The 17,724-nt window shown below is 41.1% G+C and overlaps 1 protein-coding gene across 1 annotated transcript in view; it reads right to left on the bottom strand.

Moving 5' to 3' along the window:
- Positions 1-4,831: 4,831 nt before the first annotated feature.
- SEMA3D (semaphorin 3D) overlaps positions 4,832-17,724 on the bottom strand; it is a 146,154-nt gene continuing 133,261 nt past the window's right edge. Inside the window, exons 16-18 of the mRNA XM_082013885.1 lie at positions 17,510-17,574; positions 15,124-15,263; positions 4,832-5,338 (exon numbers count right to left, since the gene is read on the bottom strand). Of these exons, the coding sequence (XP_081870011.1) occupies positions 4,925-5,338; positions 15,124-15,263; positions 17,510-17,574 (619 nt within the window). The 3' untranslated portion in view covers positions 4,832-4,924. The remainder of the gene's footprint in view (positions 5,339-15,123; positions 15,264-17,509; positions 17,575-17,724) is intronic.

Genomic DNA, 17,724 nt, shown 5'->3' with positions numbered 1-17,724 from the left:
CAATGGGCTTAACTGGTGGAAATAAAAAACAAGTGAGTAAAAACCCAGTCTTGCTACAGCTGTCAGACCAGATGTTTCAGCCACACATTGGCAAGTGATAAACTCAGGATTACAATTATGTATCCTTACCTGACCAAAAAAGGAAAATAATACCAATGTTTCTAACACATTTTATGATAAAGACTGTTTTGATATCGAGAAATAAAATCTTACAAATCTGCCTTGTAGAATTTATAATTAAACTCTTTTCCCATGCCTTCTTTTTTGTTACAGTAATGAACTTATTTTACAAACCTCAAAATCTGGATTACAACTGCAAAGAATACCACACTTCAGCTAACGACAGAAGCCTAGTTCAGGGTAATATTAGCAACACTATGGTAAAATATTACAACAGAGACCATTTAAAGTTTATAAAATGTAACAGAATATATTAGAGAGACATGTGGGCTTAATTTGCCATTCATGCAGATGTAATTCCTTAGACCCCCACATCTCATCTACAACTGTGCGCAGGAAGAACCAGGCCAATATACCGTACAGAAGAACACATAGCTTTGGGTGTTTGACTACCAGACTATAAATAGATTATAGTCTACTTAGGCTACAACTCAGTTCCAGAAGGATTTTAATCTCTGCTCTCAGTGGAAGCTAAGCTGAACCTTGACTCTTGAAATCACATTTACCTTTTGCAAATTAACCTCTGTTACAAAACAAACAGAAAATAAGACATTTGTATATGCACTCCTATACGTATACGCTCATATGACAAAACATTAAAAAACTGAATTTCCATTAGTTGTAATTAAATATTGAGACATTATTATGAGACATGGGCTCATTACATGAATAATGAGTAATAATAACAAATAATTATTCATTATTTGAAATGCTAAATGCAGATCAATACCCATAATGGTTAGATTAAAGGGTTTATAGCACTTGAACTATAGGGATCTTCTGATCTCTAAAATGCATGAACCAGAGGAAATCTGTTGCATTTAACCTAATTACTTCATTATGAGTGACATAAGAACCAGGTCCAAAATCTATGTATGAAATGGAAAGTATTCAGGTTCTTAGATACCTCAAGCAGTGTAAGTTTAACTGCTTGGAGAGAGAAGTATTTGCTTATGGCATGAACACACATTCACACCTGTTGTTGGAACAGTTTCCAGTAACAGAACTAGTTTATCACAATAAGTGTTAATACTTTATTCCTTTTTCTGCTAATCCCATTTTCTGTTTTATTTTAACTGACTGCAGGATCGCTACAAAGTTTAGGGCCCTGTTGGGCTTTAAAGCTTATGTCAGTTTTCAACATTTTTATAACTATAGCTCACATTGTGCTGGTTGTTTTAAGAATCTGTTTGAAAGCACTTCAGTTCAGTCCAGTGCTGACCTTTTACTGAAGTAGGGTCAATGGAAAGGTTTTGTTGAAGAAAAAGATAACGTATTAATAATTAGACTCCCAGTTGAATGCATATGTAAATAAATATCTATGTTGTATCGTATGTGCTAAGGGATCTGTTTATAACCTCCAGTTATTAAGGTGGAGGCAACTCTTTTCCACTCTGGACCAAAACTTTGTTTAACTTCATTTTTATGGAGCTCTTGAAGGAGGCAAGGCTCAGTTTCGTTTTAACTATGGGTCTGTTGTGGCTCATAGTACAGCTCACAGCAGCCCAGCTGACCCTCAAATCATTGATTTGAAATTTAAGCAGACTTTAGAGTTGAGCCTTTAAATTAGACAGAAGATTACATTTTTTGAAAAGAGGGTGATCCTCTCCTGTTATAGTTTTTGGGATAGCTCATCCTCTGAACCCCTCTCTGGGACTGCATGTTGTGTAAAGACCCACTGTTCTTCCTGCTCCTACTTTTGGGTTTGCCTAGCTGAGTCCTGCCTAATAAAACCCTGGTTTACTTCCTATAGTGATCCCTAGTCTGTCCCTCTCACTCCCTGGTCTCCAAGGTCCTCCGGCCTCCTGACGTGTGTAATAACCTGTTGTGCATGAGGAGCTGTGCTAGCCCTGCCAGCTATAGCATACATCTTAGTCAGTGTACCAAAACACAGACTTCTATCTATGCAATATTATTAAATATGCTCCCTGGGGTGGCATGAACCCAACACAGCACACTGGTTTGGAGGATATTGAATTTATTTCCCATGATGGAAGAGGCCTTATATCTCACTTGGGGTTTTCCTCTACCACTGTACCCCAGACTGATGAGGTCATTTCTCTAAGAAGAATCTCATTGCAACAACATTTGAAATAAAAGAAATGAAAGTTGTTTTTAAGAGTAATAATGTTTTAATTCAACCATTTAAATCTAATGCTCCCAGCACTGAGACCCTTAGTCATCCCAGACTTCTACTAAAGTCAGTGGGGGGAGTCATTTGTACAATACATACCCCCAATCATACCTAAACATAAATCAGATGATTTTATGGAGGACAAAAAATTATGGAAGAAGAAACTGATTTGTTTTTTTATGACGTAGACACACGTGTGATGAGAGTTGTCTGAAAGGCAATAATTGAAGTACTGCATCATCACCGGGGAGAAGAGTAGGTCCTTTGTCAGTGCATGCAAACGCAGACCATCTGTTCCACAGCCTTGGTGTGGTTCCACTCATTTACTTAACGTCCAAGTCAGAGAAATGGGACTTCGTGGACTGATAAAAATCTAGTAAGGAATAACTGTGCAGGTTCTGTATGGTGACAGCATAACCTTCCAGCTAAGAATATTGAATATCCCTGTCTTAGGGTGCTTTATATGTAGCAGTTTAATACCCCCCCGTATCTCCTTTAAGTAGTCTTAACTGGCCTTAAAATCAAGGTACCCAAAATGACAAGCCATTTGTGAAATGCCTGGCCTACGTTATTTTGCAGCAAAAATGCCAAAAAGTTCTCCGTGTTTTCTCAAAGTCCTGTGCGACTTGTTAGTACCTTCGGCATCAGTCTCTCTGCTGATTAAAGGTCCTGTGCTGAGAAATTCCCTCCTCCCCACGGATGTATTTTATAATATTTAGCACTCAGTGCTTTACACTATCAAAGCATTGTATGCATGCTATCTAATATCTCCTAATTGACTCATACATCTCCTATTAAAAAAGCATCTAGAATTAATGACATATGGTATTGCTGGCTTTTATACAACACATGCAAACTGAGCTTTCGGGTTTTACAAGAAACGTGGGTAAGCTGAGATTCCTTTCTGAAATCTGACAAACACTTCGCCGTATCCGACTTTCAACAGAGTGGAAATGAACAACGATGCAAATTGGATCTACACAATTATCGATCAGGGACTGAATGCGCACACAAACACCAGCATGGGCAAGGGCGAATCTACAACTTTCAGAGCCAACATTTTCGGTTCCTTAATGAGGTGCACACCAATTACACGGGTTTCCCACAGACTTTGCTCTCAAGACCTGTAGAATGCATGAGAAACAAGTCAAGTCTGTCGTTTTGGTATCCATCAAAGCTCTCTTCCATGTGAGGAAGTGGCTAATTTGTCATTTCACACTCAAAAAGGCGTGAAAGGCAAAACGGAGGGAGGTTAGATGGAAGACAGGAAAGGGGGGGCTGCGACTCATGAGAAGAGACAGTGGGCTTGATTTTGAGCTTGTGTTTGTTGCTGCATATCAGGAATAAAATCAATGAAATCACACTGATGTAAAATAGACAAAGATGAGGCCAGTGTTTCTTGCTTATATGGAAAAATTTACACTATTAAAACCAAAATATGGACCAAGGAACAAGGAACACTCTACAAATGAAATTATGGTGTATAGCAAATTTCTAACTTACAAGTTTTATTTACACATGGACATCTTTAGTTTTTTTTAATTATAATAAAAGTATTAATTCAAAAAACGCAAATTTTCAACTTAAAAATACATAAGAGCTTTGGGATAAAATCCCAAAGAACACACACATCTGAGGAATGTCATCTCTGTGTCAAGAGCACTGGTCTCAGCCACTAAATATTTTCCCTCATCGTCTTTGATTTTAGCTTTGTTGTTGTCTTTTATTTTTCTTTTCCTCTGCATAAAACAAAGCTAGCAAAGGGCCAGAGAAACAGTCAGAGTCGAACCTTTGGAGAGATAGGAGAGGTGCAGGCAGGAATCCCATTATTTGTTAATAGGATTTGTGCACATACCTCTCATGGACCACTTAGGAAATTTACTCCTAAGCATCTCAGTGGCAGTTTCAATTAGAGTCAACATTTCATTTCAGCAGATGGACTGCAAACTGGTGGCTACTCAAACTCTAATGAGTAACACTTGATAAGTCCCCTCTCCTAAACTATGATTATACTTTCTCTTTTTTAATGGGGAGAATGAATGTTGTCCCTAAGCCAATACTTAATTTGATTTTTTGCCGAGGCTCTCTGTGCTAGCAAACCCCACCCATGTGCCTCTATACAAGCCCAATGGGTAAATTAGTGGGTATTTTTGCAGATCTGTCACACATTTCTACCATGCTTCTTAATGAGAAAGATGCCAAAGAACTAGAAATACATCTGCCCTCCCCTGAAATGTAGCCACCTCTGGGGTGGAATGTGGCAGCAAATATTAGCATGGGAACACGGACACTAAATCCTATGTGAAAATTATGCAGAAAGTACAGAAAACAGCTCACATAGCCTCAGGCTACCCAGAAATTAGCTAAAAGTGTACATCTTTTCTTTTTAATGAATGCATTTGAAATTATTGCCTGGTGTGTGCTACTCCAATAGGGAACATCTCATTTGGTATAGAATCCCATTGTATAGTCTCATACAGATTAATAGTGATGGAGAGTTATTTGATTTCAGTAAGAAGCAGTACTAATTCATAGGCAAGATGCACAAAACCAGAACACAGTATTTTTTTTTTCATGGAAAACGTCCTTTCTTTAAATAGCATTTACAAACTACGTAGACGGTGGCCTGGCTGGTTCATGGTGCCTTCGGTTTCGCTTTTTTTTCATCTCCTGCACATGCTTCCATTTGGCACCGCCTTTGTTCCGCTGCCGCCGCTTCTCCCGGTGCCACATCTGTTCACAGTATTCATCCAGGCTAAAGCTGGGGCTGCTAACGAGCTGGATGTAGTCCTTGTACCTCAGCCGGGACTCCGTCAGCAAATCCCTCACCCGGCCCTCCTCATCCTCAGTTTTCTGAGTGCTTTCCATTTGCCCGTTCTCAATGACATTTAAATTCAGTTTCACGATGGTGTGGATGAAGGTGTGCTCCTGGGCTTTGCAGAAATAGGCTCCCGCATCCCTTCTTTGCAGGCTGCGGATCAGCAGCCCATGCTCAGTTTTGATGATCCTTTCGTCGGCCTTCAGCTGTGGGGTTGGCAAAAGAAGAACGAGATACGTGAGTTTCATCGGCATAACCAGAACTCCTGCCAGTGCTATACCGAGGTGGAGAAAAGGCTCGGCTGGCACACAGCATGCCCCATCGCACGTGTGGGGCTTGTGCAGCTGGGGCAGGTACCAGGAGATCCTTTCAATGTTCTGCTCCTAACTATAGCGTCTGTATGACTGACATTCCAGTGGGCAGTAGTAAAAGATATATGTTGTACAGATGAAAGGGAAGATAGTAACACTCACACCGAAATGCAATGTTAGACGGCATTCTCCAGGGAAGGGTTGTTATTTAGTGCCACAAAACCCATTCATTTTTTAACTGCTCTTCTTGAGGTATATGTAGTGCACCCAATGTACCAGGGTGCTTATACGTATCTGGAGCATTGAGGTTTTATTACACTGAAAATAAATACTACTACTGATTTTTAAAGTGAAATGCTGTGATTCTGATCTTCTTCAACTGGGTTTTACAAAAGGAAGTTGATCCTGGCTTTGACTCATTGAGAACTGAATAAAAGCACCCAATGAGCTTAGAGGAATACAATCCAGTACAATTCTTTTATTGTTTTTACTTTAAGATCTGTGAAGAACTTGTAGGAAAAAAAAAAAAAAAACACAAAAAACCAAAGAAAAGAATGAGATTGCAAGTGAGAGCTGAAGTCTGTCAGAGTAGAACTGTAGTTTCATTTATGAATGGAAATATTTAAAAAAATGCATCATGATTTCACATGTTAAAAGTAAGGTGCACCTTAAAGTAATAACACTGTCACATAAGTTACATATGTGGTGATCTGAAAGTTATTTTCAAAATAATCTAAGACTAAAAAAAAGCATTAAAACCCCCCAAAAATCCAGGATGGGGCATTGGGCACCTAAGTATTTTTGCAGCTGGGGAACGTAGAAGGTAAGTGATTTGCCAAAGAGCATATAAAGGTTAGTAGCAGAGGTGGAAGTAGAAAGCAGAGCCCTTTCTCCCGGTGTCCAACACCAGCATTTCCTTTGAAAACGATCCTGGTCTAGTCCAAAGCTGTGAGCTCCCCGGCGTGCTATGTTCTGCTGCCACACAGAGGCTGCAGCACACAACGGCACCGCAGGACCTGCAGTGATGCTTGCTCAGCCTGCAACAAAAGCCTTAAACACAGCCTCAGCACTGCTGGTGGCATTGTTATAACGCAGAAAAACTTCAACACAAGGCTGGGGTGGGGGGAGAAAGAACCAACACAGAATCTGGAAAATTTCCCAGAGTGCACATCTGAGCCTCCAGCAAACTTCAGAGGATGAAGATCAGGGAGGCATAAAGATGACTAAATTAGATTTATTCACAGTGGGTAAGCTACACACTGTTTCTTTATGTAAAAAATCTGCACATGATTCCCTTCTCTACTCCATGGGAAAAAATGTATACATACATATGATTCTCCATCTGTTATGATTCTAACTCACTAGTACTTTATCATAATAGGGTCTCTTGGAGCAAAGAAATGGATGAGATGACCTCCCAGGGCTTTTTGCTTTACCCTTTTCTAAGTTCCTACGATAATGACTTTGGAAGGGTTGAATAATTTGAGAGACCGTTTAGAGATGACCAGGAAAAGCAACGCATATATATAAATACATGCACAGAGAGAGACTTTGGCTTGCTACTCTGTCAGCTGTAAGTCTTCAGTATCATACAGATTAGGCAGGTGGTAGGCAGGTAAGCAGGTATGAAGGTAGATGGATAGATAGATATGTGGATGGATGGGTGGGTGGATGGATGGATGGATATAGGCCTGTGTCCTACCATTGATCTGACTGCAGCAGAGACAAGAAATCAGCTGCTACAAAAGCCTGGTCAGAACATGGCTCTGGTTGCCTGGTTCTGTGGCCAAGTATTCTTTGGCTCCTGCCACTGGTTGATGGTATTGGGTCAACTCTGAGCTTTAGTTTCCTTGTTTGTAGACTGTACATAAGCATGCCTACTGGCATCAGCAGGGTGAAATCATACTAATTTCAGGAAATTCCTGGAAAATCGATTGTCCTGACAACAGGTGCTACATGAGCACAAGCTATGTTTGATTTACTACACTCAGTTTAAACCAGAGAAATCATGGTCAAAACACAAGCACATACACAGTAGATAGCAGGGAGACAGACTAGAAAAGATCACTTTTCCTCCAGAACCTACAGCACGGGGCAGTAGTCCTCAGTTTTATCAGCCGATGACACTTCACTCCAAGTAAACATACCTTTCTTACAGTAAAACAGAAGCATAAAATGTATAAATGAATCCACAAATAAGTAGCTGTAGGCAGAAATATGTCTAGGGCAGGTGTTGCCTTGTGGTGCTGCACTCCACAGAGAGAAGCAGAAGCAGGGGCCAGGTGGAAGTGCTCGGGGGCTTGGCTGTTACAATATGACAAGGAAGCCCCTCTTTCTTTTGCCCAGGCTTCATGTCAACATGAAGACCCAAGTTTGATAAATTTAGGGAAAAGGATGGGAAGTAGCAGCTAATATCCAGACATTTGGGTTTTATAAGGCATTATGCAAAGACCAAGTTCCCACATTGAGTGAAAACAGGACCAATCTCTTCGAGCTCAGGGCTTGATGCAATTGCAGCAGTAGCATCTGCCTGTCGGTGGCTCTGCCAGTATTGTAGTCTAGAGCGCCTTGACAGCTGTGTACCTCCTACACTTGGAAGATCTCCAGCTGGCTGTTTCGGCTGGCTGGGCGCCAGTCCAAAGAGCCCTCGCTAGTGCTTCGCCTAGTTCCAGTGAAAGGAAGGCAGAATAATGGCAGACCTAGACTTGAAAAGATCACTGGACCCCCAAGTCCAGCACCCTGCTACTCATAACTATTTACCATTTGTGTAGCAGCCGTCACTTTCTAGTCGTAAACGTGTTAACTGATGGAGTCGCCCCCCCTCTGCCTTGGGATACCGCAGAGAAAGCTAACACAGTCTAAATTGGTTGTGTCCCTTAATCCCAGCCCATCATGACTCCTATTTTTAATGAAGCAGTGCTCTTACAGAATGTCCTGTATTAACCTTATATATTGATTTACGGCGACTGTCACCTCCTCCTCCTCTGTGCCTTCGTTGTTCATTCCTTTCTTATCCTCTGGCAGGATGAAATTATGGCTCCGATTTCACACGTATTGAGCAACACTTCATTACTGTTTTCCCTCCTCACTTCTCTTTTTGGTATCCTGTTTATGTTGTTCTACCCATAGGTTCAGAACTCTTCCTGTCTTTGCTCTCTACTTTTCCCCCCACAGGGCTCTGGAGTTTTATAAACACCTGGCATTTCATTACTTGGTAGTAGATCTTTAACCTTTCACTTGAATGCTTAATGTGCTCTTTGGTTCCTGACCTATCAATGTAAAACATAGTTTATTAAATTTTGAGGAAAATGAAAAGACTAGTTAGATAAAAGACATAATTTTATTTTGGTCAATTGTGGATTCACTGCTCCCCACCCCTGCAATATGTCATAATCAATGTCTCTTCAAAGTATTTGTAAATAGGATTTAACAATTCAGAAGCACAAAAGGCTTTAATTCATGAAAACTTGCTGACATGTGCTTAAATTTGAGCACACAATAAAAATTAAACATGAGAGACATAGTTTTGTTCAATAGGGAACAAATTATAAACCACAAAAATGAAGCAATCGATTACCATTAACTTTCTTTTCTTCGTGGAGTGGGAGCAGATTTTTGACAATATTTTATCAACAAATTTTATTTTTCATTCTTCATGATAAGCACGTAAGTTTGCCTAAAATTGCATTACCTGAGTTACGGCACATGCCATAGATACTGTCAATATTTGACAAAGGGAAAATATTTCCGTGTAAATCAAACACTTGATTTTCACAACCTGAATTCAACAATGGAGGAATAATAGGCATTGCCAATAATGATGGCAAATCTTTAAACAATCAGTAAGTTGGAAAACAACCAAGGATTTGAAAGTGCTGTGGCACCAGGTTAGGTCAATGCCTTTTGTCCTTTGCTAATGATGTGTTTAGATAGCTCCCACTTTACAAATAATTCACATGTCAACTCTTTCACAGTTAAAACACTGCACCTGTCTGGGAGAAGAAAGTGGCTTCAAAGCTTGCCGTCCCTCATTAATCAACATGTGAAAAAATGTTAGAGGTAAAGCTGGACTAATCATGGGTTAGCTGCAACCCCTGAACAAATTGAGAGGGGGAGAAAGGAAAATGAAGAACATTTGCTGAGAATTCACATTTGTCTTTGCTTTTTTACTGTTTTCTTCTTCATCTTCATAATTAGACTGGAAATAAAGATCACTCTGGGGCTTTTTTGGCATTATTGTAACACATGACTTTGTTTCTCTTTGACTGAGAAAATAAACATTTAATTCCAACACAGCTGTAGAGTTAATTTCTCTTTTTTTTTTTTTGTAACATCTTTTTTTATTTACCAAGAAGCCACAGGAAAAATGAAGAACGTGTTGCTGGTACAATGTCATTATGGAAATGCATGATTCCTATTATTTTCAAGGTGAAGTTAAATTCTTATTCTGAGACTATTTTAAACTCCTACCCCCCCAGCATATTCCAATCAAAGCAGAAATGTCACATGCTATATCTTAGTTCAGAGTTACTTCTTTTTTTTTTCCTGTGAAGATGTAAAAAATATGAGTCTTACTTAAGAATCTCAAGTTATTAGGGGAAAAAAAAGGCAATGAGGCATATAATAAAATAAAAGAGTGAAAGCATGAGAGCTATAAGTAGTCCCTATGCTGCAGAATTAATCTCTTCTTATTTTTCCCACTCCCTTGATCTCTTTCTCATTGACCTAAGGATTCAAATACTGAACTACACTCCTCTAACAGAAGGTACTACTTGTAACTCAGTCCTTGGTATATGTCCTCTTCCTTACTCAGCTCTCATCCAACTCTTAGTTTGCAGGGCAATGTTGAATCTGTGACATTTTTTCACAAGATGCTGCTGACCAGATATTTCTAACAAAGAAAATCACCATCATGTAAAATCTCCAGCCGCAAAAAGATATGGAAACTTATGTCTTGGATAAACTGAAAAATGTGTTCTCGGTCTGGCTAAAATGCGGAATGGAAACAACAACTCTTTGCTCCGATGGGGGAGCTAAGGCACAGTCTTGTACCTGGCACGATGTCCGGTCCAGGAGCGGGTCAAACCCTTGTACCTGCCAAACCACCAGATGGTCGTTAAGCTGGGTCTGTCAGAAGAACACAGCCCAGGGCTGTGGGGCAGGAATATGGAAAGGGTGAGAACCACTGAAGGAGAAACTAGAATGTCCTCCCGCCTTTTGCTGTCTTTATTTTCTGCCCCAGGTATGAATAGAGCGGAAAGGAGAGAGTTAAAAGCGATCTGCACCTATTCTGTCACTTCAGGCCACATGGGTTGTTCTATCCCCTGCAAGGGGAGGTGGCAGCTTGGCAGACCGGGGGCCGCAGGAGACTCGGGATGAAGTGCAGCCTAAACCAGGGGAGCTAATACTTCTCAGAGCCATGGGGCACCAAAACTAATGGCTTTATAGGGAGCCATGCATTTGTTTTTTGACAGCCTATTTTATATATATAATGTAACACAGGGGATTTCTTTTGAGAAATAAATAAATATCTGCTCTAAGCTTCAGAAAACTTCAGCAGTTTAAGACATTATGAACAGATGATGTCTCCACTTTTTTTTTTTTTTTTTATGAACTCCAGCCATCGAAATGCTTTCCCTCATCTCGGTGACTAACCCTGCACGCACAGGAACAAACACGATCAACTGCGTGAGCAACACTAAACACAAAAGCACTAGATATTTGACTCCTGACCTTAAAATGGCCCCAAACTACAGAGAAATGTACTCCCACTGGCAGCAAAATGACCTGGTGACAGCTCCTGTACCACAGGAGATCCTGTCCCTCCCCACAGGTTGCTCTGCCTGGAAGTCACATTCTGAACCATGACCCTAAGGGTGAAATGTCGGGGACACCCTGCTGGGCCAAACGCTTCCCATCCAGTCTGGATTTTGCCCTTTTCCTTCCCTCAGGAAGCTGTAGTGCGTGTCCGGGACGGTGCAAAGCCATCTATTTGTAAAGCCATGTTTAAAGACTTGCTGAGACATTACAGTTCCAGCCCTGGAACTAAAAGTCCGTAACCTAAATTCCAGGTGCATGGAGTCATTTGCAAAGCATGGTATCGTCATCACAATAAGTTACACCACTAAGACATGCACTAAAATAATGTACAGTGTTATTTGAGAAATCTGCTGCAGGAAGGGGGAGAGAGAGCAGAAAATATAATTGTAATGGGAAAAGTTATGGTAAGGCATTGGCTGAGCAAAGATCAAGCCACACATTAAACATGAGCACACTGTTTCTGTCACATATGGTATTTTTGTTGAATTGTGGTACTTTGAAAAGAAAGTCAATTACTCTGCCGATCTCTGAATTTTCTAGGAAGGCCTCCAATTAGACTCTAATATCAATGGATTCATTTCCACTGATAAGTCAAATTAGAAAACCTGAAAATCTCAGTTTCTGGATCCCCGAATTAACAAGGAATTAACATTTTATCCTACAAATACCCTTATTCTATCTAATAGGAAGAGTGATTGTTCAGCATCTCTACAGACCCAGTCATTTATTTAGGTAGCCATATACGAAATTAGGAACTTAACTTCAAGTACATGCATTTGAAAATGTGACATTTCTTGATTAATATCTTTAACTCAAAAAATAATAATCAAAAAAGCTGCTGCTTTTTTTTTTTTTTTAAAAATGGTATCTCCCAATATGATGATTCAAAATGTGCCAGCTGAGTTTGCTCAGAAGGAGTTCAAGTTCTTAGGGCCCTGGAACCAACCCGGGTCAAAATAATAGAAATTCTGTTACTATAAGAATTTTCTGGTGGGAATCAAACAAAACTAATTCCTATACACTGTCTTTAAGCAATTTGATCCTATAATCAATGCGTGCATATGCACTTATATAGGCTGTTATCTTCAAAGACTGCAAAAAAAATATATAAAAACAAACTCACAAAACCACCCTAAGGAGTTGCGGAACATGTGCTCCAACTTCTATTTTATCAAAGCTAGATCACAGAAACACTGCTATGGCTTTAGGGACAATATGTGGTAAAAAGCTGTTTGCCTACTGTTAGCATTCATAATGTAGAAAATCTGTCTGTATATTTCTCCTTCAAATTTTCTCCTAAATTTGCCTCAAAGGTTAATCTAGCCTTTTAGCAAAGCTTTACTTTTCTCATACAAACAGATGTCAGACTGTTTACACAGAGCAAGCCCAGTAAACATTGCTGTAGAAGGCTGCTAATGTGCAAAGATGTATGCTGTGTGCCTGCTGGAGCTTCAAATGCCGTCACACGCACGCACCCATTCCCTCTCTCGCTCTCAACACGCTCATCCTTGGTGTACTGGGGCATCCTGCAGTACTGGACACCACCGTGCCTGGGTACCTGCCGTTTGGCCCCAAGTAACAGGGGCAAGGTCACTGCCGTAACGAACCTTTTGGAAATGCAAAGTGTGGTAAAAAATAATACAACTTCAACTTCGGCTGTGCTGTAGAGCTTAGCCTGCCCTAACTGTTCAAAGTTGGTTTGACCTGCAGTTTGTTCTACAATCAAATAAGAAAGATAGCTTGAGCTTGGCTTCCTGGCCTCCAGAGGCCTATCTGAACATTTGATTTATGAGAAAATCAACTGATTTTTTTTTTCCCTAAATTGACAGAGATAAAACTCAAAAGCAGCCCTTCAAAAGAGGCTTTCAAATCTTGAAAGTGTGACTTCTTATGATACAGGAATATTACATTCTTCACAGGCAGCTGCCTGCTTTACACAAAGTTTGTAGCTCTTTTTGAGAAGCTCGGGCACATGCTATAGTTGCAATACATTATTTTAAAAAATGATTGAATCTCCTCAAAACTTGACTTAACTTCCTGTTCAGAAAAAAGAAAACACACACACACACCAAAAAAAAAAAAACAACCCCAAAAATGCAAAAAAACTGTTAACTATCTCCTTAAATTTACTTAAAACCGAGCCTTAAACACATGGTTAGAATGAAGGAAGTACTTTACGTGTTTCCCTGATCAAATATATAAGCGCATTTACAAACTGCTGCCTTAGGGAAGTAGAGCACAATTCCATACCGGACAATTGAAGGTAAGTCAATCAAAGCACGGACAATGAATGCCCATAGGTTTTTAAAGGCTGGTACACTTCTAGCTGGGTTTTCACTTCAGCCACTTGCGTCTGAGACTGTGCTTGGCCAGCTGATCAGAAAATGAGGTGTTTTTTTCCAAGTATGGAGGTTAGAGGTGCTGTTTCAAACCAGCGATCTCTTCCGGTGTTTAGTGTGTGTTGTGGGAAGCACTGTGTCTATAAATTAATGAAGTTTTTACTCTCAGCAGAGGAAAGAATCTTTGCCAATCCAAAGCTTGAGTAAGAGAAGGGGAGTAAATTAAAAGTACCGCAGTGTCATAGTCGGTATTCAGCCTTGCGGGTCTTTTTTGTTTTATCTGGTAGAAAATCAGAAGTGCCTTGTAGCCCCTTACTCTGGCTTTCTAGGCCAAGACATAAGTGGGGTTGCAACTTGGGCCACGTGTCACTCAGCGGTGATGCTCTCCTGGGCGCCTGCCCTGGCCTGCATCTCCCCAGCCTTCAGAAAGAACCAGCACATTTTCTGCACCCAGAGATGAATTATCATTGAGAGTGGAAGACCAGTTGGGTGTTTGATAGTTCCTGACATTTGAACTAGTTTTTGTCTCATTTAACAAAAAAGCAAATCTAACACCTGGGACCAGCTCATTTGAAAGGACAGTTCTTTTCCCTTTTCCTTCCCCGTTGCCATGGCTGCCACCACAGCAGGACTTGGCCTCAGACACAAAACCGCTCATGTAAGAGAAAGGCTATGAAAACTCCTGAGGTCTGGGATTCACTCAAACCCAGTCCGAATCAGTCCCAGCACGCTGACCTCTTGGGCACGTCAGAGGGTCTCTTCGTCACCACCTCAGAGCGGAATCAGCAGGACATCGTGAAGGGGCTCATGCAGGGACCTGGAGGCTTCTCCAGGGCTTCCCCACCAGCGAGCACCCCAAACCTGCCTCCTGCAGGAGTTAAGGGCCATCACAATTCTTATCACTTGCTTTCTAATCCAGATGCAAGGTGCAATTCTTTAACCTGACATCTCTGCCTCAGCACAGAGTGCCATTTAAGAAAAAATACTCAGACTCCACTAACAAGAAAAAAAGCAAATAAAAAGCTTCTTAGTGCACAGACCATTCCTCCTCTAGGGAGAGATGAAGAGAAGCAGCAAGCCATACGTGCAATTCTTGGCTACACTGCTTAACATGATAAGGGAATGCGATCGCCACTTAATGCAGCAAAGATTTTATTAAAACAAAGGGTTTTGAACATACTTTTACCTACAGAAGTAGTCGTGTTAATTAATGGACAAAACTGTTGGGGTTTTTTTTCCCAGCACTTTGATTTTTTACCACTATTAAAGCTTAATTTGTCTTTTTTTTTTAAAATAGAATGAACATGTAAGTCAAAATAAATATCTAAAACCGCTTATGACACAGTGCAAATGGCTCCTCTCTTCCCCATTGCATGCCCCAAATGGTGATACCAGAATGCTATGTGATACCTAAGGTGAGGCAAGGAAAAGTAAAACATCGACTAATCCCAGTAACTCCTGCCTTTCAATGCTCAGCTGAATTCTCTATAGAGGAAACTTGCCTTGATGACTATAACTTACCTCTTCTCGATGTTCTTCTCCAGACCGCTGAATATACCACCTAATAGAGGCTTGCTGGGACTTAGGAATACATTCCAGAAAAGTTGAATTAAATTCAATGCCAAAAATCACCTTTTCATCAGCAGTTTCATGACTAATGCCTGGAAAGCAAACATGGTACAAGAGATTAACCCTGACCTGTTTTTTAAAGCAATGGGAAAATAGCCTGATTCAGAACAGATGCTTTAAGAGTGGCTGAATTATAAAAAAGCAAAAGGAAACTTAACTTTTAGTTTAAACTATAACTGTGAGGATTTAGAGGCGGCTGCTAACCTTCCTTCGGTGCAACTGGTTTTTAAGGAGGTCAATAAAACCTGTATCATGAGCATGCTGCATTTTAAAGTCGAAGCTTTCACCTTTGAGGAATTTAAAATCTGACCTATGTATTTCCTTTAAGTAACCAACTACTAAACCTGAGTTAAAGCTGCTAAAGGTAGGTTGTATGGTCCAGTTTGTTCATCCCAAACATTTTAATGGATTCACAGGGCTAAAGTAAACTGAAGTTTGCCTTCCTTCAGTATAATTTGAAATGCTCTGTAGTATGTTTCAAACCAAACACCGAAGGAGCCATGTGCAGATCTGGGCTCCTTTCTTGGCTTTCTTTAAAACCCGAGCAAGTAATTTCTGATCTCTGCATCTCCATTTCCCTTTTCAGTCTGTCTTATCTGTGTCTTATCTGCCTTACAATCGGACTAAAGCTGTTTCTTACAGCCTGCCAATAATAGAAAGGAAGGTGAAAGCAGTGGTGTCTCCTAAATCAGCAGTTAGCTCAACGACAAAACGAAAACAATTTTGGATTGTTTTTTCAATATAATAAGTACCTATATGAGATCTATAGAAATTCAAGCACTCTGCATTAAATGCTTTTCTTTTATTTCACTGTGCCACTGAGACTTCAGTGGAGCCAAACAACTTCACGCAGCCAGTGAAGTCTCTGGGAGGGAATCTCACACAGTGGAACACTGAATTTAAATAGGTTTTGGGGTCATAATGTTATTAATTACAGCAATTGGCATAAATAAGCCAAGAGCCTGGAGTAGCACAGGTCAGCTTCATGGTTTTATGGCACACAGGGGTCATCCCCAGCTGGATAAAATTTCTGTTGGTGGAACTACATTAGGGCAAAGGATTAATACCAATTTCTGTGCTAAGTTATTTTACATTTGTCTAGTAAAGCCAACTCTTCCAGTATCTCTTTATCCTTCCAGGAAAATGTGACATTGTCAGCCTTTCTGCTAGCTTTTCTATAACCTTGAGCTTTGCACAGTCTCAGATACCACTATCTGGAGAGCCATAGTAAGCATCAAGCAGGGAAATTCTGGCTCTTGGGAATGAACAGGAGTTTTGTCGTTGACTTTAATGGAAATGAGGATTTACCCTGACTTTGTAACCATGTCTGCAAGCACACATGTACAGTCAGAATTCTCTGTACTGTGCAACAGACTGAAGTCTTTGATCCTGTGGCAAGCAGCTCTGATTTCTGCAGTGACTCACGCCGAGATCTGCAGCAGGCATCCAGCACCACAGCGGCACGAAAATAACCAGAGATCAATGGAAAGTGGTGGCTCACCCCGAATCACACGTTCAGCGCAGCGATACAATCGATACTGTTTTGACTGGCTGGTTCACTTTACTAAGCAGCTACAAAAGCCCCAGACAAACCCAAGCTCGGTTTTGAATGCTTCTCATTTATTTTACGCTGCCGCAGAGATTGCCGCGCAACCGCAGGGTTTCATACTGACAGCGCTCGCTGCAAGAGAAGTGCTGCGGTTGCCAAAGGAGCAAGCCAGACCCTTTGGCATCTGAAAAGAGGGTGTGGGAAAGGGAGGGGGAGCCGACGGAGAGGAGGGTAGGCGCTTGGTAATAACAGGAGTATTTAAGTAGCTGCGGGGAGGGGAAGGGGCTGGTCTGGCAGCTGGAGCTGAGCTTTGGGACTTGTGTCAAGTGTATGCGGTGGAAGAGGAGAAGATGGCGTGTTCCCCGTTCACCCCTGTGGGTTTCCTCACAGGATTCTCTCCCCTGTTTCTTAATGAACAGAGGTTCTGGTAGCTATTTGCAGGGCTGTGTGTGATGTTTTTGCTTTACGGGCACATTTTCCTCCCCTGGGTGAGTGCTGAGGAGCGTCACCTGTAAGAGGTAAGAGGGTGCTGACCCATGCTGGCTGCCCCTTATCAGCCTGGCTCCCCAAATTTAACTGCGGGAGGATATATATGAAGTGTGGAAAAGGCAACTGCTTTAACAGTGTTATTCTGCTGGGCTCAGCAGGTTTTTGCAAACAGATGGAGACCCTTACAGCCAACTCCGTTGTCAAAGTGACTAAAGAGCAAGAAAGGTGCAAAATACTCACTGTCTTCCACATCCCAGCACTGTGCAACGGGGTCTCCGTATTTGACATCTTGCCTTCTGGCTCGCCTATGGGAAGAGCACACAAACTTGTAACACTTCAGGCATAATTGCTGGAATTCCACAACAAAATACAGAGGAGCAGAGCAGATGTGGACTCGCATTGCTCCCACCCTACTGCTGACAATTATGGTCTTAACTAAAACCAGCCTCACCCTC

This window comes from Phaethon aethereus, assembly GCF_964289735.1.
Source record: "Phaethon aethereus genome assembly, chromosome: 1".
NCBI classification, from domain to species: domain Eukaryota; kingdom Metazoa; phylum Chordata; class Aves; order Phaethontiformes; family Phaethontidae; genus Phaethon; species Phaethon aethereus.
The sequence above is the reverse complement of the archived record's forward strand: the minus strand, read 5'-3'. Positions and strand labels throughout refer to the sequence as shown.